At 38.6% G+C, this 22,767-nt stretch overlaps 1 protein-coding gene across 10 annotated transcripts in view; it reads left to right on the forward strand.

Moving 5' to 3' along the window:
- Positions 1 to 22,767, forward strand: part of LOC121444770 (ralBP1-associated Eps domain-containing protein 2) — a 282,845-nt gene that overhangs the window by 253,779 nt on the left and 6,299 nt on the right. For all 10 annotated transcript variants that reach the window (XM_041646677.1, XM_041646682.1, XM_041646685.1 and 7 more), the window contains 2 exons: positions 1,170 to 1,315; positions 13,880 to 13,985. In XM_041646677.1, coding sequence (XP_041502611.1) covers positions 1,170 to 1,315; positions 13,880 to 13,985 — 252 coding nt within the window. The remainder of the gene's footprint in view (positions 1 to 1,169; positions 1,316 to 13,879; positions 13,986 to 22,767) is intronic.

Consider the following 22,767-nt stretch of genomic DNA (forward strand, 5'->3'; position numbering starts at 1 on the left):
AGACCCTCGCCCTCCACTGCACCTCGATTTACTCTTCCTCCTCTTTCTTCTGAAAAGATCGGGCTTCCCATGGATATCACCCAGGCATTGTGTTTCAAGTTGCAGTAAAACTAGACACTTCCTCTCCTATTAAGGCTGGACTAGGCAATTCATTAGGAGGAACAGGTTCCCAAAGCAGGTATTAGACAGCTCTTCCTCCCAATGTTAGGAGTCCCACAAGAAGACCAAGCTACACAACTGTCACATATATGCAGAGGGCCTAGTTCAGTCCCACGCAGGCTCCCTGGTTGTTGGTTCAGTCTTTGTGAACTCCTGTGAGCCCAAGTTGGTTGATTCTGTAGGTTTTCTTGTGATGTCCTTGACCCATCTGGCTCCTACAATCTTTTTTCTTTCTCTTTAGCAGGGTTCTCTGAGCTTGGCCTAATGTTTGGCTGTGGTCTGTATCTGTTTCTGCTGGTTGCTGGATGACTATGGGGCTAGGCACCGATCTATGAGTAGAGCAGAATATTGTTAGGCATTGCTACATTGACATATTTTCCCTCCAGTAGTGTTTGGTTCTATCCTAGATCTCTCGGCCATCCAGCCTCTGGGTCTTGGTGCTTCAGGCAGTATCAGGGCTCACTTCAATGGCATGGGTCTCAGGCTGGACCAGTAATTGGTTGGTTACTCCCACAATCTTTGTGTCATCTTTACCTCAGCATGTTCCATAGGCAGAACAGACTAGGTTAAAGGTTATGTGGCTGGTAGATTCGCCTAGTCACAGGAAGTGACCAGTTCAAGCTATGCATCCCTTTTTGCTAGGAGTCTTAGCTGGGGTCACCCTTGTAGATTTCTGGGAGATTCTCTTGCACCAGGTTTCTACCTTACACTGAAATGACCCCTTTTCCGGTTAGATCTTTCAGTACTCCCCCCCCCACCTAGTCTCTCATGTTCCCCACTTGCCCCCAGTATATTTTTAAAGAAAGGCAGGTGGGCTGTTTGCTGCAATCCACTGCCAGCAGCCCTCCAGCACTGGCTGAGCCAAGCATCAGCTACAGGTCTGTGGTATGTAGTTTGAACAGAGAAGTGTTCTGATCCTGGGGACAGAGCTGTGGATAGTGGCACAATGGATGGAGAGATTATTAAACAAATCTTTTTTTTAACACTTTGGGTTTATTTTTGATCCACAGGATGCACCACATGCTCAGCCTCCATCAAAGCCTATTCGCAGGAAATTCAGAACTGAAAATCAAACTACAGAAAGCCAAGAGCCTGCTGCTGCTGTTGGAGGGGCAGCGCCCGCAACAATGGTGAAGCCCCACCCAACAGTACAAAAGTAAGTGGTGCAGATGAGTGAAAAGATGCTGGGGAGCTTTCTCTTCCATCTGCATGCATATGTATTTGTCAGTGTGTTTGCATTTATTCTCCTAGACACAGGGTTTTCTGGCTGGCATAGTCATCTCTGCCACAGCAATGGTTATTGTGATGGTGGTGGCATTAAAGAGTCCCAGTCTGACAGGATACTTTATAATTCAGAGGATTTAGCCTGACCCAAAGGAGCAGGCAAATCTTAGACTAGTGTTTGGTTTGGTTTCCTGTCCTCCTTCTCTCTTTTTATTTTTTTCCTCTTTTGTGTTGGTTCAGATTTTGCTATGAAGGAAACAATATGGTAACGGCAATATTTCTTGCCTTATCTCATAGACCCAACTTTCAGCAGAAGTGGGGTATGATTTAAAAACCATGTAATGTTCCTGATATTGGTCCCCTCAGTACTGAATGGCACAGGCTGACCCTCTGTAATGCATGCTTTAGCATCTGGAACACATACTGGAGGGCTTGAGACACCATGGACAGGACCAAGCTTGGAGATAATGGTGTTCTGAACAAACCACTCTTACCTAGAACACTGTCTTTGAGAAGATTGTTACTTAACTCAGTCTTTCTCTAGTGACATTAAATGAGACACTGAGGGCAAAATCCTGCTGTTGTCACTTGACTTGAAGTGAGCCTCGCTGGCCAGTATCACTAATACTTAAGTTCCCTTGTGATATTTCTGTAGAGACCCTTCAGGTCTCAGGGACTCTGTAGCTTTCCTTCTGCTACACTATTATAGAAAGAGCAGCAACAGGTTCTGTAGGTGATGTCAACCGCTTGTATAGAAGCTGGGTCCCATTTGGATTCTTTGTATCCTTTCGAGGACTTTTCTTTCCCCAAAGAGATAGTTCCCTAAAGGCGTCATCTGGGACAGAAAGTGGTTTTCTGTATCATTTTCACCTTCCTAACCTGTGGGATAGATTTCTTTCAGGCACAAAGATGGCTATTTTTTTTTCCTCCTTAATTTCAGCTTCATGTTAATTCTAGTCAGTCAGTGGTGGTCACACTGCCCTCCAAAGTAGATGACAGGGCACCCAGTGACTTTCACACAGAGAACTGTTGCTTTTCATTTGGGGGTTTTGGAATCAGTTCTGATGAAATATAATTTGCATAGCATATTCTTCAGTGTCTTTTAGTATATTCACAAAGCCATGTGATTATTCCCACAGTACAGTTTTGGAACATCTTTTGTTAGTTATCTCCAAAGGAATCCCCATGCCCAGTGGAAGTTACTCCCCACTTTCCCTTTCCTTCCCAGCTCTTGGAAACTTCTAATTTACTCTCTGTTTCTGCTTGGCTTATATTCTACAAAGATATAGTCATGTATCATGTGGTCCTTGGTGCTTGGCTACCTTTTACATTTTAGTGTTTATAAGGTTCATCCATGTTATAGCATGAATTAGAGCCTAATATTTTAATGTAGAATACTATTCTGCTGTATTAATATTCCACATGATATTCAGTGATTCATCAGATTTTTGGGTTATTTGAGCTTTTTGCATATTAAGAATAATACTGTAGAATTATCTGTGTTCATGTTTCTGTGTGGGCTTTGTTTTTGTTTCTCTTGGGAAACAAAACATATGGAAATACACATACGGGTAAATTGGTGATGCTATGTTTAACACATTGAGGAAGTGCCAATTTGTTTTTAACAATGACTACTCTATTTTACATCTCCAACAATGTAGCAGGGTTCTAGTTCTCTATTTCTTCATTGGTACTTACCTAGTATTAAATAATACTATGTATTACATAGTAGTTATGTAGTAATAACAATTACTATGTAATATATAAAATATTTTTTTATTTTTTGAGATTATATATAGTTACATCATTCCTCCTCTTCCTTTTCTCCCTCCAAATTTTTAATGTACCCCCTTGTTCTTTTTCAAATTCATGGCCTGTTTTTTCCTTAATTGATATTACACATATATAGCATTCCTAAATATATAAATATTCAGTTTGTATTATGTTACTTGTATGTATATGTTTTCGGAGCTGGCCATTTGGTATTGGATAGTCAATTGGTGTGCTCTTCCCTAGGAAGACTGTTGCTCTTTCTCTTTGCATTTCTTAATGTTCCTTATGTAGGGTTGAGGCCTTGTGATCTTTTATCTGTCCATGTTAGCATGTCTATTGATATCATCTTTTTTCAGGTCATGTTTAGACAGTCATATATCCTACCTAGTGACTGTAATGTGGTATCTCATTGTGGTTTTGATTTGCATTTCCTTAGTTATTAATAGTGTTGAGCATCTTTTCTTGTGCTTATTGGCCATTTGCATGCACTTTTGGAAAAATATCTATTCATTATTTGCCTACTTAAAAGTGAGTTATGGCTTCTTAATGTTGTCTGAATACAGCTCCCATGTTAGATACATGATTTTCAAATATTTTCTCCTGTTCTGTTGGTTGTGTTTTCACTTTTTGTTGGTGTAGTTTGAAGTACCAAGTTTAAATTGTGTGTGTGGTGTGTGTTTGTGTTTGAGACAGGATCTCACTGTGTTGCCCTAAAATGACCTGTAACTTGATTTGTAGACCATGCTGGCCTTGAACTCACAAAGTTCCACCTGCCTCTGCCTCCTGAGTTCTTGGATTAAAGGTGTGCACCTCCATGTCTAGGCTGTCACTTATATTTTTAGTGTCATATTAAAAAAACATTGCCTACTCCAAGTTCACAAAGATTGTTTACTTCTGAAAGTCTTGTCACTTCATAACTGATGTTGACATTTATGGTCTATTTTGAGCTCATTTTGTATATCATGTGAAGATGGGGTTCAACTTCATTCTTTGACATGGCAATTATATAGTTGTCCCTACAATGTTTATTGGAATGATATTTTCTTCTTTTCATTTGTTCTGTGAATGTCCTTCAGCATATTATTTTGAGGCTAGTGAGGTGACCCTGTGACATTTAGCTGAGAGACTAATGCCAGATCACAGTGTGAATAGTCAGGGTCTACACTTTCACACAAGAGTATTTTATATGGCTTCTTCTTTTAGTTCCAAGACTAGTTTATTTTGGCATGGTAGGAAGGAATTTAGCATTTATAATTTTTCAAGGCCAGGAGCAAAAGATAGAAAATACAAAATGGTTGGCCTACAGTTCTTTCCCAGCCAGAGTTTTGAAAAAGATGTAAGCTTAGATTCTCTTAGATATGCGTTGTATAGAGTTGTTACCCCCTCCCCCACTTCTCTCTCATTTATAGTGTTAGTTGCTATGTACTATCTTTGGGAAAAATGAGAAAAAGAATCACAATCATTTTCTGTAAGCCTTAATTCTATAACAGAACCCCGAGAAAGGCTAAAAATAAAGTAGACTAGCTGTTAAACTGTCATCAGCTTTTGTAGAAGTTAACATCAAAAATGAACCATGTCAGAAACATATTAAGCTTTTGGTATTGCTACTGTCCACACAAAGAAATTAGTAAGCTTGCCTAAGTAAATTGCCGAGTCCATATTATGTGCAATAAACATTTTATAATGTGCCATGATTAATGATGACAGACATAAATTTGGCTTAGAAACAGTTCTGCTTAGTTGTTTCTTTGCTGCATCTTTCCTGTCTATTAAAGATGAACCTTTGGAAAATAGGATTAGTCATGCAGCGTGGAGAAAGAGGATACCATAGGACAGTACCATGGCTCTGTGCAAGCCTCTGTAACCTCTACTCTTTCCTATAACTCCAGAGTGTTCTGGCAGCTAGCATAGACTGTTTGCTGACCTGAATGATGTTATCAATGTGACTGTAATTTTTTCTTTCCTCATGCTTGATGTATTGGGATTGTCTGTGAGATTAATGACTTGAATTCCAGGTAGGATATTTCCAATTTCCAATTGTAGAAAAGACAATACAAGTTTGGGACTTAGGTGGTGCACCCAGTTTCCTTGGGAGAAATCAAGGCCTGGGGAATGGCTAAGAAGATTTGTCCTTTTCTTAAAGAGGGATCTCATGTAATCATGGTTGGCTGTGTATCTGAGGATGATGAACTCCTGTTTTCATCACCCAAATGTTGGGATGGTAGGTGAAGGTCACAATAATATCCAACCTAATATTTTTCTTATTTAGAGAAGTCCATTGATACCCTTTTTTGGAGAGGACTTTTTTGAGATAGGATATCACACTGTAGCCCAGGCTGACTCAGAACTTACCATGTAGCCTAGGCTGGCCTCAAACTCATGAAAATCCTCTTGACTTGGCCTTCTGAGTACTAGTATCATAGACATGAACAAGTATGCCTATCTTATATCCTTTAAAACATAATAAAAATATTATATGCATGCATGAGATTCTCAAAGAATGAATAAAAAATACATTTTTCAAAATTTGGGTTTGCTACTTGAACAGAAGGATAGGACTGCTCTGTCCTGGACGCTAGCCATATTGTCTTCCTGTCCTGGATTTCTTTATCCATATGGCCAATGGCAACTTGTAATCAACATAGTTATATTTCAGGTCACAAGAAAAGGGGAAAAGAACAAATGGGAAAAAGCAGCTTATTGCTAAGATCTTTCTGGTCTTACTGGCTCAAAACTTAGTCACATGTTCTCACTCACACCAAGGCAGCAGAGAAATATAATTTATCGTTAGGTGATGTGATGGTTAGTTTTCACATATCAACTTGACACAACCTAGAATCACCTAGGAAGAGGGTCTTAAGTAAGGAACTGTGTGGATCAGGTTGGCCTATAGAAACGTGTGTGAGGAAGCTGTCTTTATTTTTAATCTATATAAGAAGATCCAGCCCACGATGACTGCCATCATCCCTACACCTGGGGTCCTGAGAACATAAGTAGTAGGCATGCACGCATTCATTTCTCTTTGCTCTTGACTATGGGTATGATATGGCTATGGTGCTTTGAGTTGCTGCCATTGTGGCTTCTCTGCTATGATAGACTATAACCTGGAATTGTAAGCCAATAAACCCCTTTCCTATCTCTGTTGCTTTTGTCACAGTATTTTATCACATCAGTAGTACGAAACAGTGAAAGTAGGGCAGGCAGCCATATGTCCAGCCAAAACAGAAGTGTATACAATACTAAACACAAGCAGGCATAAGGATAAATTTTGGGGCTCAGGCTGTAGCTCAGTGGTAGAGAGCTTGCCTAGCATGCACATGGCTCTGAGTTCAACCCCCAACACCATCAAAAAACTGTTTTGAGAGGTACTCTGCTACAAAATTTTGTGTTGATAATGCTGCACAGCGCTTTTGCTCCACATCAGCACATAGTGTAACACACAATGGAATGAAACAAGGTTATCTGCTGAACACTTAGTCACACATCTTCCTCTTCTGAAACTGGTAAGGTGTAGCTCGGATTTGAACATGGGGTAAAAGGATTAGGGCAATTTGTAGGTGAAAACTTCACAAGCAATTAAGAGGCAAGAAAAACACCTTCCATGAGCTGTTAACAGTTGCCCTAAGCCTAACGTTGTGTCTGATTTGGGACCTAATCTTGGCTTTACTTAGAACTCTTGTGGTTGTAAATTCGGGGAGGGGGGAGACTTAGAATATCTTAGCACATTCTTTCTTGAGCCACGAAGGACTTTAAGGAACCATATTCCTTGTGATGATGTAGGGGTGGTTTGTAGAAAATAGTGACAGGAATGGATCGTAAAAGGGGACTCCAGACCTTTGAGGACCTGAAATTTTTCTAGTCTTCTAAAGGGTATTTGTTACTTTTCTCAACAAGGCATCTACCCATGTAGGTGGAGGGAGGTGATGGAGACAGTTCTTGGAGAAGACGACACTCTTCTAAGCTGACTCACATAGCATAGTGGTGGTTTAAGGCTGGAGAGGCATCTAATTCTGACTGACTTCTTGCTGTGAACTATATAGATTCACAGAAATTAACAAAATATAATACCAAATAAGCTTGTTTATCTTTCATGTAGTTTGTCCCAGTGATTACATTTACCTAACTATAGTTGGGATGATTCTATACCATTTTATTATGTGTTGTCATATTTTGTAGTGATCACTATAATCAACATGCTGGTGTCACAACTACCTTCTACTCTGACATTCATAGCCCCTAGCAAACACTTGTCTAATTTTCCATTCCTATAATTTTGTCATTTCAAGTATGCTATATAAATGGAATCATGTAGCACATGACCTTTTGGATTTGATGGGTTTTTTTCTCTCAGCATATATTTAGCATATAATATAAAAAAATCACAGTCCAGGACACTTATTCTAAAAAAGGAAAGCTTGCATCCCTTAACATCCATCTAAGTGGACAGATGTGTATATCATCCAACACTACAAAGCAGCATCCTGTGGTATGGATGTAGCAATTTGTTTAGAAATTCTCTTAGTAAGTAATATTTTGACTGTATATAGTTGTTAAAGATCACAAATAAAGTTGCTATAAGCATCTCTGCGCAGGTTTTTATTTGTATATCTATTTTTCTTTTTTTGGGATGAGCATCCTGAACTGTGATTTTTGAGTTGTCTGCTAAGCATATGTGTAGTTTGAAAAGAAACTACTAAGTTATCTTTCAGAATGCAGTACTATGTCACAGTCCCACCAGCAATGTATGAGATACTGAGTTTCTCCATGTCCTTGCAAGCATTTTTATTTTAGTGGGTATGTAACTGTGTCATTGTGATCTTAGTTTGTATTTCTCTAAAGGCTAGTGATGTTGAAAGCTTTTCCTTTGTATATTTGGCCCCACATATCCTCTTTGGTGATAAGTCTCTTCCTATCCTTTGGTGATTTTCTAATTCTTTTTTAGAACTGCTGACTTTTGATTTTCTTCTTTTTCAAAGGAAAGACTGGTTATGTTGGCTCATGGTTTGAAGAGCTACAGTGTAACATGGTAGGGGAGGCATGGTGGCAAGCACATAAGGCTGCTGCTGGTGTTGGCATTGGCAGCTATGCAGTCACGAAGCAGAGAGACAAATGCTAGTGCTCTGAGTTTGGAGAACTTTCTGTGTTCTGAATAGAAATCCATTGTTAGATTTGTTGTTTTTGCAGATCTTGTCCCACTCTGAAACGTGTCCTCTTTACAGGCCATTGTGTTTTTCTATTTCTACTTTTTTTGTTGTGTTCTTTTGGTTGTTGATATTCAGTGTAATCTTTGAACATATATTTAATATTATCTGGAACATTTATTGTCTTACCAGAAGTGTTAGTAATTAATGTTCTTTCAAGTAGAAAGACAGTCTTGAGTTTCTATACTTCAACAATAGCTCTTTGCTCCTGCAGGGAGGAAGGAGTGAGTTTTATTTCATCTCAATTTATTAAAAACCCACAACTGAAATAAATTTGATTTCAAGCTTCAGCAGTTTTAGAACCTTAGATAGTACTTGCTCAGAAGTAGATGCTATTCAAGATGTTACCAGAATAGCAAAATCTATAGATGTGCCATTGAAACCGAATCTATGTACTTTAACAAATGTCTGAATATCACATATCTCAAAGTAAAATAGAAAGTCTTCTAGACTGTTACTGCTTTTGAAAAAAAAGCACTAAAATTGGATACAGGTACAGTTTTTATCTAATAGACATTTAAATTTGTTATAAAGCAAAGAAATGCATCATGTATCAAAATTCAGGCATTCTCATGCTATGTATATATGTTCTATTAGTTTATTTTCAAAATTGTACTTTGTATTATTAGCTTACTTTTATTGTATTCTTGCATATATTATTCATTCAGTAAAGGAGTTATGAGTTAAAAACTTTATATGTGGAAGCTAGATAACTCTCCCTCCCTCTCTTTTTTACACACACACACACACACACACACACACACACACACACACACACACACACCACATGCTCACACACACATGCATGTGCAACCTTAGAATAAAAAGGGGGTATTTGTGAAGAGGATGGGACCCAGTGGGAGAGGAAGCAGGACAAGAAAGGGTATTGAATAGTGACCATTGGCCAAAGTGCATGATGCATTTGAATGAAAATGTCATTATGAAAGAAACCTTTCACTTTGCACAATGAATGCATGCTAATAAAATTTTTTTAAGAAGTAGAGGAGATGGCTCAGTAGGTAAAGCACTTGGCTTTACCAGAGTTTGAATCCCATAATTACAACTGTAAATGCAATCTCTGTTTATTAAAAAGAGCAGACCTCTGAAGCTACATTTTTGCTTCTATATGGCTGAAACAAATAGCCTTTAAACTTATTGCAGAAGGGAATGTGTTTTCTACAGATTAGCAGGGTGACTAGCATAGTGTACCCCTCCAGGAAATAGTCATCATATGTGTATGGTTGATCTGGACTAGAACCCATTTACCAGTGATTGAAAATATAGTTTTTTTTTTCTGTTGTTGTTGTTGGTTTTTTTTTTTTTTTTTTTTTTTTTTTAGGAATGTATGAATCACCTTTTTATTGTGTTTCTTGCTTTGGTAATAATAGTTTGTAAGTTATACTTGTGGTGCCCATGTTGATTTATTAGTCCCACCATGGACAGTTTTAGAAGATTAAGAGGGTACTAAGAATAATTATGGCTGAACAGGGTAAGCAGAGTCTTTAATAGGCCCAAGTGCAACACATGATCTTTCTAGTTACACGTGATTTCTCTAGTTACACAAATCTCCCCAGTTACACATGATTCTCCCCAGTTATACATGATTTCTCTAGTTCACTTGATCTCCCTAGTCACACATGATTTCTCTAGTTACACATGATCTCCCCAGTCACACATGATTATCATAGTTACACATGATCTCCCCAGTTACACATGATTACCCTAGTTACACATGATTCCCCAGATACACATGATCTCCCCAGTTATACATGATTTCTGTAGTTACACATGATCTCCCTAGTTACACACGATCTCCCTAGTCACACATGATTTCTCTAGTTACACATGATCTCCCTAGTTACACTTGATCTCCCCAGTTATACATGATTCCCCAGCTACACATGATTGCCCTAGTCACACATGATTTTTTTAGTTACACATGATCTCCCTAGTCACACATTATTTCTCTAGTTACACATGATCTCCCTAGTTACACATGATCTCCCTAGTTACACATGATCTCCCCAGTTATACATGATTCCCCAGCTACACATGATTGCCCTAGTCACACATGATCTCCCCAGTTATACATGATCTCCCCAGTTACACATGATTTCTGTAGTTACACATGATCTCCCTAGCTACACATGATTGCCCTAGGTACACATGATCTCCCTAATCACACATGATTTCTTTAGTTACACATGATCTCCCTAGTTACACATGATCTCCCTAGTTACACATGATCTCCCTAGTTACACATGATCTCCCTAGTTACACATGATTGCCCTAGTTACACATGATCTCCCTAGTTACACATGATCTCCCTAGTTACACATGATCTCCCTAGTTACACATGATCACCCTAGTTACACATGATCACCCTAGTTACACATGATTTCTCTAGTTACATGCCATCTCCCCAATTACACATGATCACCTTTGTCACACATGATTGTCCTAGTTACACATGATCTCCCCAGTTACATGTGATATCCCTAGTTACACATGATCGCCCTGGTTGCATGTGATCTCCCCAGTTGCACATAATTGTCCTAGTTATACATGTTCTTTGAATTTAGTACTGACTTAGCTAAAGTATGCTGGTACAAAAGCATTCTCTGTTTTCCTCAAGTGCCTCTCATACATTTTGGTACATATTAAAATTCACATTTGCTCTCGCTCCCTGTCCCTCCCTCTCCCTCCCTCTACTTTCTTCCCTTCCTTATAACAAAATAAAGGAGAATTAGGCAGTTTTGCTAAACCAATGTAGAATTTTTTCTTAAGAAATATTATGTTCTTCTGCACCAGTCTTGTCCACTGAAGTAGATTCCATTAATGCTTCAACAAAGACCATTCACCTAATAGAAATTATCAGAAAAAATGATTATTAAAAATGTCTTGGAATAACTGGAACACAAATGTTTGAAAAGGCCCAATTTACAGCCTTTATTCAAGTTGTAAAATGGGGAGTAGCTTAAGGTGTAAATAATTCATCCTGACAAATTTGTTTCATTTTGGTGTGGGCCTGCCTACCTCCTGCTGGCTTGCTGGCTTGGGAATATGAAATGTATTGACCGAGGATTCTGTCCTGCCTGATCCCACAGCCATTCAGCACCAATGAAACACATAGAGACTTATATTAATTATAAACAAGTTGGCCTAGTAGCTCAGGTCTTTTCTTATTAGCTAATTCTTTCTTCTTTTTTTGGGGGGGGGTTTGGGGCAGGGTTTCTCTGTGGCTTTGGAGCCAGCTCTGTAGACTGGGCTGGTCTCGAACTCACAGAGATCTGCCTGCCTCTGCCTCCTGAGTGCTGGGATTAAAGGTGTGCACCACCACTGCCCGGCTTTAATTCTTACTTCTTAAATTGGCCCATTATTCTTGTCTATGTTAGCTATGTGCCTTGGTACCTTTATCAGTGAGGCATTCTCATCTTGCTTCCTCTGCATCTGGGTGACGGCTGCAGACTGAGCTTTCTTCTTTCCAGAATTCTCCCGTTCTCATTGCCCTGTCTCTATTTCCTGCCTGGTTTTCCCACCTATACTTCCTGCCTGACTACTTTCCAATTAGCGTTTTATTAAAATACAAATGACAAATCTTTACAGGGTACAAGGCCATTGTCCCACAGCACTTTCCCCCCTTTTTTTCAAAACAAGAACTCTGAATCCAATCTCCTTTGTTTAGCTTTTTTCCTGACCATTACCTATAACAAAGAAAAACATGCATAATCCATTTTGGGGGGAATGTGGGTGTAGTGTTCTAGGCTACTTCCTGCTGATTGGGGGTGCTGATAATCTTATGGGGACCTAAAGAAAATTTAAGATTATGTTCAAGTCCTGATTGGAAAATTCTGTGAGGCTTGATTATCTCATCCAACAGTCTTGAGGCTCTTCTGGATGTAGAACTCAGACATCTGGGCCATTTGCTCCTATTGGAGATTTCTCAGGGGCTTTTCCTTGATCAAACATGATTTTTCTTAGCCCAGGATGAATCCACAGCCTCTCCTTTCCTATGGAAACAAAAGCAAAACCTCTTCTCCAAAGTAACATATCTTTTTAGTTAAATTTTAAAGTCAAGACATTTTCAAAATATATATGTTAAATTAATCCAGCACCATTTATAATCAAATGTCTTTTAACATCTGTTGCTCCTTCCTCAACATTCAAAAAATTTAAAGACAACACAATAACATACAGTATCCAGACTCTTTATGTATTTTCCATCTTTATGTGACTTCATTTTAAACTCTATTTCTTTTATTTTTATTTTAATTTTTGAATTTTTTGAGACTAGTTTCTCTGTGTATCTTTGGCTGTCCTGGCACTTACTCTGTAGACCAGGCTGTCCTTGAACTCACAGAGATCTGCCTGCCTCTGCCTCCCAAGTGTTGGGATTAAAGGTGTGCACCACCATACCCAACTACTCTCTCTCTTTTTTATTTTAAGGACTTTATCCTTTTTTCTCACAAGCCTACATATATTTTTAAACACACTGTATACCATTTAGAGGTTTTCTTCATCTTTGAATCTATCTTTACTGTATATCTCTTTTTATGACCTCATGAGTCTTTAATTTGCTAAGGAATATGGCTAGGATTAAAGCTGTGGCTTTGATGGCTGTATCCACCCCATTCCTTAGCTTTCTGAGAGTCTAGTCTCATGGTGGAGGTACTGGCCAGAGCTATGTTTATTGCCACAACTCTATGGCGTTTCAAATTCCCTGCCACCACCAAGAAGCATGCTGTTGGCAATTCATAAATACTATTTAAGTGTTTTGTGGTGGGGCTGCAAAGGTTTTTTTTTTTTTCAGCTAAAGCTGAGTCAGGAAGCCTCTCTTAAATGAGACAAGCTTGCTTCCTGTAAACAGAGTCTACCTGAAGAAAATGTTACCAAGAAGTCATGCTTAATTCTGCTCTTTTTTTGTCTAGAATTCCTTCTTATACTCTCTCAGGTTTTAAGTGGATTCATTTGTCCACATTGGCGCCATTTGTTGACTGAGGTTTCTGTCCTGCCTGATCCTGCAGCCGTTTAGCACCAATGAAACACACAGAAACTTACATTAATTATAAACTAGTTGTCCTAGTAATTAAGGATTTTCTTATTAACTAATTCTTACATTTTAAATTGGCCCATTATTCTTGTCTATGTTAGCCATGTGGCTTGGTACCTTTATCAGTGAGGCATTCTCATCTTGCTTCCTCTGCATCTGGGTGATAACTGCAGACTGAGCTTTCCTCTTCCCAGAATTCTCCTGTTCTCATTGCTCTGCCTCTATTTCCTGCCTGGTTTTCCCGCCTATACTTCCTGCCTGTCTACTGTCCAATCAAGATTTTATTAAAATACAAATAACAAATCTTTACAAAGTACAAGACTGTTGTCTCCCAGCAGAGATGTTATTTTTGGAGCCCTGGGATGTTAACCTTTGTCAGTTTAGCACCTCTCATGAATCTGAGTTCTGACTTGTGAGGAAGGGTCCAGAACTCTAAGTCTCTTTTCATCAAAATATTTGTACTATTTTACAGGCAGTCTTCCAAACAGAAGAAGGCAATTCAGACTGCCATCCGCAAAAATAAAGAGGCCAATGCAGTGCTGGCCCGCTTGAACAGTGAGCTTCAACAGCAGCTGAAGGTAAGGACTGGTTCCCACATTTAGATTCCCTCACTTTACCATGACTTTGTGTTTTGATCATAAATCTCCATTCCTTTTACTAAGATCCACCTTTGTCCTTAATGCTCTCTTAGTTGGTGGAGAATGAGCATATTTAAGTTTCAATGGTTGGTTCTTGAATGCTTAGACTAAGATTAGTAACTTCAATATGGAGGCTGTATACCATGTAGGAAACAAAGCCACTAACAAACTCTATATTCGTTGTTGCCCCAAACTTCTGAGTAACATCATACATCATAATTGTTTAGAACTTCTATGAATGATGCTACACTTTTGTGGAAGTAGGAAGCCTGGGTTAACCCCTTTTCTGGTACCTTGGAAATAGGTCCATTTCACTTTCTTAAGGACATTAATCCTGTTTTTCTCTCTTGTTTTTCTCCATCAGTTTCCCAGGCTGCTCTAACTATGTACCACAAATGCAGTGACTTTAATACAATAGTGCTTTATTTTCCCATGGCTCTGGAGTTTGAAATCAAGGTGTCATCAGAGCTCTGCTGTCTTTGAAGGCTTTAGAGATGATGCTTTTTTTTTTCTTTACAACTTCCCAACTCCAGGGAATTCCTGGTAATCCTTGCCATTCCTTGACCTGTGCATAAAAAGCTTCACTATCTGTATCTATTGTCACATGGCATTCTTCTGGTGTCTTGTCTGTTATCTGTTCTTATTGTATCTTTCTGATTAAGGGCACCAGCTGCCAGGTTAGGGCCCAGTATAATATAGCATGATGTCATCCTCACATGATTCTGCTTGCGTGTAAATTCATGTTTACAGGTCCTGGGAGTTAGGGCTTGAACATGTTTTGGTGGGATGTATGATCTTATAGGGTCATTCTCACCCTATACATACACAGCTCCAGCATTAGTGCTTCCCCTTGGGTAATTACTGCTTCATTTCTCTGGTCTCCTTCATATGCATTTTTTAAAAAATTATTCTCACTCACTGTTTTTACTTTCTCACTGTTTTCTCTCTCTCCCATCTTAGTGTGGTCTTGCTGCCTTTCACCATTCTTCTTATGACCAAGTACAATGAGCTTCCATTTGTTTAATTAGTTAATTAATTAATTAATTAATTAACCAACGTCTTAGAGGAATCTACATAAATGGCCATCCTTTCCTCTAAAATTACTTTTATTTTTTTTAAAGATGGGGCCTTGATGTGTGGTTCAGGCTGTTCTAGAACTCAAAATCCTCCTGCCTCATCTTCCCGAGCTCTGGGATGACAGGTCTGTATCACTGTGCCCATCTGAAAAGAGTGTTTGTGATTGAGATACTGTGCTTTTCTCCTTTGCCTTCTCCTCTATGGGTGCTGCTTTAGAATTCTATAGTTCCTTTCATCCATGACTTTCTTTTCTGTGCCTCACACCTCTGACAAGATATTTTATTACAGAGCTTTTAAAAACATAGCAAATTTGGAAGGATTGTACAGTGAATATTTGTACAACCACTTCTTCAGTTCTGTTACTAAAATTTTATTATACTTGTTTTATTATGTACATGTCAGTTTGTCTATCTCCTCTAGTCACCAGTTTATTTAAATAAATTACCAACATCTGTAAACATTCTCTAAATACTTCAGCATGCATATTGTTAACTGGAGTTCAAGTTTTTCTTTGAGACTGGGTCTCTTTACATAGTTCCTTCTCTCCTGGAATTCACTATGTATGCAGAACAGACTAGAGTTCATAGAGTTCATTTCTTTTACAGGTTTTTCTTATGATGTGAAATTTAACACACACAAATCTTAACTGTACACTTTCGGATCTTGTAGCAAATGTATATTCTTTAGAAGCCAGACTCTATGGATTAAGGGGCCAGTGCCATCACCATAAGAAGTTTCCTCACTTTCCCTCCCATTTTACTTCTACCCTGCTACTGGGCAGCCACCATTCTGATTATTTTCTACCACAGTATTGTCTGTTCTATAACTGTATATGATGGTGTCCTACAACAAATACTTTTGTATAAAGTCTTTGAGATTCATTTAGTTCTTTTGTATGCATGAAGAATTCGCTCCTTTCATTGCTGCTTAATACCCCACTGAGTGAATATGCCGCAGTTTCATTATCAGGTCTCTTGATGAAAACTTGAGCTGTTGACAGTTTTAGAACATTGTGAATAAAGCTGCATCATTGAACATGTTTCTTTAATAACATATTTGTACTTACTCTGAGAATTTCATGCTATGTGTTTTATGTGTTTTGATCCTTTCACCCTTCTCCCTCATACCTTTTTTTTAATACCCCACTGAGTCAAACTTGTGATGCCTCTATTTTTGTGGGTGTGGGACCATCTACTGGTCAACCTACAAGGCACCACACCTCTAAAGAAAACTGACTTTCCCTTGGGTAGCAACCATCATTTGCCAATAGTTCCTCTGCCTGCTGGTGGGGCCTCTGGGCTCTTGTCATTCATGTTTGAATGTTCACTGACTTGATCTTCTTTTTTTTGGTATTAAACACTCTATTTATTTATTTATTTATTTATTAAAGATTTCTGCCTCCTCCCCACCACTGCCTCCCATTTCCCTCCCCCGATCAAGTCCCCCTCCCTCATCAGCCCGAAGAGCAATCAGGGTTCCCTGACCTGTGGGAAGTCCAAGGACCACCCACCTCCATCCAGGTCTAGTAAGGTGAGCATCCAAACTGCCTAGGCTCCCCCAAAGCCAGTACATGCAGTAGGATCAAAAACCCCTTGCCATTGTTCTTGAGTTCTCAGTAGTCCTCATTGTCCGCTATGTTCAGAGAGTCCGGTTTTATCCCATGCTTTTTCAGACCCAGGCCAGCTGGCCTTGGTGAGTTCCCGATAGAACATCCCCATTGTCTCAGTGTGTGGGTGCACCCTTCGCGGTCCTGAGTTCCTTGCTCGTGCTCTCTCTCCTTCTGCTCCTGATTTGGACCTTGGGGTTGTAGTCCGGTGCTCCAATGTGGGTCTCTGTCTCTGTCGCCTTTCATCGCCTGATGAAGGTTAATATTCAGGAGGATGACTATATGTTTTTCTTTGGCTTCACCATCTTATTTAGCTTCTCTAGGATCGCGAATTATAGGCTCAATGTCCTTTATTCATGGCTAGAAACCAAATATGAGTGAGTACATCCCATGTTCCTCTTTTTGGGTCTGGCTTACCTCACTCAGGATAGTGTTTTCTATTTCCGTCCATTTGCATGCAAAATTCAAGAAGTCCTTGTTTTTTACTGCTGAGTAGTACTCTAATATGTATATATTCCATACTTTCTTCATCCATTCTTCCATTGAAGGGCATCTAGGTTGTTTCCAGGTTCTAGCTATTACAAACAATGCTGCTATGAACATAGTTGCGCATATACTTTTGTTGTATGATAGGGCATCTCTTGGGTATATTCCCAAGAGTGATATTGCTGGGTCCAGGGGTAGGTTGATCCCGAATTTCCTGAGAAACCGCCACACTGCTTTCCAAAGTGGTTATACAAGTTTGCATTCCCACCAGCAGTGGATGAGTGTACCCCTTTCTCCACAACCTTTCCAGCAAAGGCTATCATTGGTGTTTTTGATTTTAGCCATTCTGACAGGTGTAAGATGGTATCTTAAAGTTGTCTTGATTTGCATTTTCCTGATCGCTAAGGAACTTGAGCGTGACCTTACGTGTCTTTTGGCCATTTGAATTTCTTCTGTTGAGATTTCTCTGTTCAGCTCAGTGCCCCATTTTATAATTGGGTTTCACTGACTTGATCTTGTGCAGGCGATCGTAACTTCTGCGGCTTCATGAGTGCAGTGCCTCTGTCATGTTCAGAAAACACTATTTTGCCCTAGTCCTCCTTATAACCTGTGGCTCTTATATTCTTTTTGCTTCCTCTCCAAAAATGTTCCATGAGCTATGCAGGGAGACTTTATGTATTTGTTCCATTTCTGACAGAGTGCTCCCTAGAAATTTTAGACATGTTTTTGAATAGAAATATATTCTCATTTTTCCTAGAAACAGGATTAGTTGAAAATATGGTAAGTGTCTTTGTTACTTTTATATTGCTGTGAAGAAATACCATGACCCAGGCAACTTAAAAAAGAAAGCAGTGAATAGCATGGGTTTATTTGCAGCTTCAGAGTATGAATCCATGAACATTATGGTGGGGAGCATGGCGGCAGGCAGAGAGGCAGAGTGCTGGAGTGGTAGCTGAGAGCTTACATCTCATCTGCAAGTTTCAGGCAGAGAGAGGGATTGGGTCTGGGTGGACTTTTGAAAGCTCAAAGCCTGCCTCCCAGTGACACACTTCCTCCAACAAGGCCACACCTGTTCCTTCCCAAGTAGTCCCTACCAACTGGAGACTCAAATATATGAGCCTATAGGGGGGCATTCCTATTCAAACTACCATAGTAAGTATATGTGACTTACTTTATTAGAAATAGATGTACCTTTAAAAAATGTGGTTATAACATTTTATACTCTACTCATTAATGTGTGAGAATTTTAAATCTTTTCCAACATTTGATTTTATTTTTGTTGATTTTAACCTGGATTAGGATATGGTAATTTTTTCCTTGATGACTAATTATGTCATTTACTTTATATGTAAAGTATATTTTCAAACTAGAGGACTTTTTGTTATTTTTGTTATTTGTTTTTGAGAAGGTCTCCATGTGTAATCTAGGCTGGCCTTGAACTCAGAATCTTCCTATCTCATCCTCTTGAGTGTTGGGATTTCATGTATGTGCCCTTACATCTGACTTTTTGGGGCGAGTTTTTAAATTGAGATTTCATCTACCCTGACTGCCTTTGAGCCGTGGGCAGATAACTTTGTGCACACTTTGATTGTTAATAATTTGTTAAATAATGTTTGTCAATATTTCCTTCTAGTGTTTATATCACCTGTTTATGTAATAACTATATATTTTTATGTGCAAATACTTCAAATTTTGATAGAATTCAAATTTGTCAATTTTTTCTTAAGCTTATTACTTTATGTACAGAAACTCTATATACCTCTAGGTTATAAAATACTTTTCACATATTTCTTCTAACAGCTTTATTGTTCCTTCTTTTAAATTTTAAAATTGAATTTGTATATGATGTGACATTAGGGTTAAGGTTCATTTCCCCCATTTTAGTATTTCCTTAACCCAGTACCATATGATGAAAGGCTTTTCCTCCCTTGGGTCACTTTGGTGCCATTATCCTAAATCTAATGGCTTATAATTGTGGGTTCCATTCTGACTTCTTACTCTGTTTCATTAGTCTTTCTGTGGATCCTTCTGCTACTCTCACACTGTCCTGATTGCTGCTGCCTTTTACTGTCTTGAAATGTGGTAATATAAAAATTTCAACATGTTCATTTTCGTGATTCCATTGAATATTTGCATTGTCTCATGCAAAATTGAGAATTGGTAGGAGGGTATCATAAAATACAAACTTGTTAGGATTATGATTAGATTTGCATTGAATCTGTCAACCGATTTAAGGAGAGCTGACATGTTTACCATGTTGATTTTGGTAATCTGAAAGTATAGGAGTTTCTACAACTATTTCTCTTCTAAATTTCTCCTGAGTGGTTTTGAGATTTGAGTATATAAGTTTTGTATATCTTTTGACAAATTGTCCAAAATTTTTGTGACACTATTGCAAATTGGATTTTAAAAACAATTCTATTGTTCAGTTGAATTTGTGACAGTCCCAGGATATACAACCAATATTTCTACGTATAAGTCATAAATAATCTGTAATGGAATTTTCTTAAAGTGCCACTTTATGGTAGCTGGCCTCCTCTTCCAAATGAAATACTTTGGTACAAATCTATCAGAACACACATAAGATTTGTATGCTGGAAACTAAAAAATGCTGTTGAGAGGAATCCAGGGAGACCTAAAGGTACAGATATGCTTTCTTTGTATATTTGGAAGATTCAATAAAATAGAGTTGTCATTTTTCTCTCCAGTCATCTTTAGATTCATGACAATACTAATTAAAATCCCAGCAGGAATTTTTTATGAATACAAACAAGCTGATCCAAAAATTTGTACGTGAGGGCCGAGGAACTTGGAATTGCTAAACCAATGTGAAAAGGAAGAACAAATGAAGTAATCATTGTCAGGTTGCTGTAATCAAGACAGTATGGTGCTGAGAGTGCATAGATCAGAATCCTGAAATAGGTCACACAGATAAAGCCATTTGCTAAAAGACAATGATGCAATATCAACCTAATCAAAAGTTAGTCTCCCAACAACGTGGTTAACAGTTGATCATCTATATATAACAAATAGGGAGTTTTGATCTAAGTCTTACCCCTTCTTCAAAGATCAACTAAAAATGGCTTACCCATGTAAATAGAAAACACAAAGCTATAAAAGTTTTAGGAGGAAGCAGGGGAAAAGCCTTCATGATTTGAAGTTAGATGTGATCTTAGTATTTTAGGAATGACTAAAAACATAATCTATAAGAAAATTACTTAGTATAGTAGCTTTCCAAAGACACTAGAGAATTAACAGACAAGTTACAGATGGGAAGGAGATATTCCAGAACTACAAATTTGAAAGAGAACTTGTGCTGTAATTTAAAAAAAATATTACTTTTAAAACTCAAAAATAAGTCTGGGGGAAACCTACAACTATCAATCTACTAAAGGAACTCAGCAAGAAAATGACTAATAATGACATACTGCTATACCCCATAGATCAGTGTCTCGCTCAGCCCTCGTCAGAGAAGCTTCTTGCAGTGGATGGGAACTAACAGAGACCCACAAGTAGACAATATATAGAAAGTGAGAGCCTTTGAGCACTCAATCTTAAATAGAATGTCTTCACCATGCTCCTCCCCTCCAGGATTCTGGAATCCATGTAGAAGAGGTGGGAAAATTATAAGAGCTAGTGGTGGAGGATAACTCCATAGAAATAGCAGTTTCCAGATGTAACAAGACTGATGCACACCTGAACTCACAGAAACTATGACAGCACGCACAGGGACTGTACAAGTCCAAGCCAGACAAAAATCCCAACATGGAGAAGGGGAAGTGGTCACAAACTTTCACCTCTAATTAAGAAGCTATTTGCAATTGATGCCCGCTGGGAAAGTGAAAATCAGCTTTCTCTAATGGAGCCTCAGTGGGTATATTAACCACACTCCAGGGAAGGTCCCATGGAGTACTCAGCCAATACAAACGACTTCTGTGTGCGTGTGTTCCTTTTGTTTGCTTTTGGTATTTTTGTCTTATTGATTTTCTTTCTTTCCACATGTTTATCTGTTTTGACTTTCATTTTTTGTTCTTTTTTCTGTTGTTTTCTTTTTGAGAAAGTGAGAAAGAACATGAATTTGGGTGGGTTGGGAAGTGGGGGAGGATCTGGAATGAGTTCAGGGAGTGTAAGGAATATGATAAAAATATATTGTATGAAAAATTTAAATAAAATTTTTAATAATAAGAATTATAAAAACCCAAATATCTCAATTTAAAAATTGGCAAAGGACTGGAACAGATATTTCACCAAGGAGGGTATAAGGATGACATATATACATATAACATGGGATTCTGCATTATTAGCTACTTGGAAAATGACAATATAAGCTAGGATTACAGACTGCTATACACTTATAGAACTGCTGAAACAGAAAATGACACCATCAATGGAAGGCAGCTGGAGCATCATGCATGGGTGGTAGGACTACAAAATGGTACCCTCACCCTGGAAAGACATTCAGTAATCTTTGGAACTGATAAGCATTTTTATGTCATTTTGCTTCATGTTTTATTTTAGTTGGCTTTATCCCCTCATTGCTCCTTCTGTTTTTGGGCAGACCAGCTTCATTCATTGTTTTTTTTTTTTTTCGTTTCTTTTCAGTTTTGTTTTATTGAGACAGGATTTTATGTAGCTCTGACTGACATTAGATTCACTAATTAGTTATCCTTCTTTTACCTCTTGAGTGCTGGCATTCCAGGCACATGGCACCATGGCCTGTTTGTGTGCTGGGGATGGAACCCTTTAAGGCAAGCATTCCACCAACTGAACTCCATCCTTTTTGTATATCACATGGACAAAACTCAGTTGCCTCTTCGGAGCCTCTGTTGTTGTCATTTAGTCACCCTTTATATCTTCACCCCACGTGTTTAAGTAGCTTCCTTCCAGCTTCATTCATGTCTCTGCTCAAGTTGCAATGCCTCTAAGCAACCTTCCGTAGTCATACTTTCTTCTCCCTAAACCCACTCTGTTGCTCTCCAGTGAATTATCTTAAATAATGCACTGAAATCTGTCTTCTTCAATTAAATGCCATCCATTGGAATAGAAGCCCTATAAGTGCACTGGCCTGCTCTTCCTTGGGTTTTGCTGATACCATCATAGCTAGAATAGCATAACATATATCAGATGGGTTGCTAGGAGTGTGACTGAGTGAACACTCATTGAGTTCTGTACATTGGGTTTCCAGTGTATGCTGGCTTTCTCAAACATCTCAGAATTGAGCCTTTACATAAGAATTCTTTTCCACCTTGGCCAATTCTACTTGAGTGCCTTTATGTATCCTTTTTTTTTTTTCCTCTGAAAACTCTGTTTTAAGCCTCAAAGTTTGTTGTGAGCAGGGTCTATTCCTAACACTCTGACTGGCTGTGGGAACCTATTTCTCATATTAGGTTACCTTGCCCAGCCTTAATATGAGGGGAGGAGCTTAGTCCTACATCAACTTGATAGACCATGTTTTGTTGACACCCATGGGAGGCCTGCCCTTTATGAACAGAAACAGGAGGACAGAAATGGGGTGGGGGATGGAGGGAAAGAGAGGAGAGGAGGGAGGGGACA

This window comes from Microtus oregoni, unplaced genomic scaffold, assembly GCF_018167655.1.
Source record: "Microtus oregoni isolate MIOR12 unplaced genomic scaffold, Mior012 000140F_ref0000409, whole genome shotgun sequence".
Classification (NCBI taxonomy): Eukaryota; Metazoa; Chordata; class Mammalia; order Rodentia; family Cricetidae; genus Microtus; species Microtus oregoni.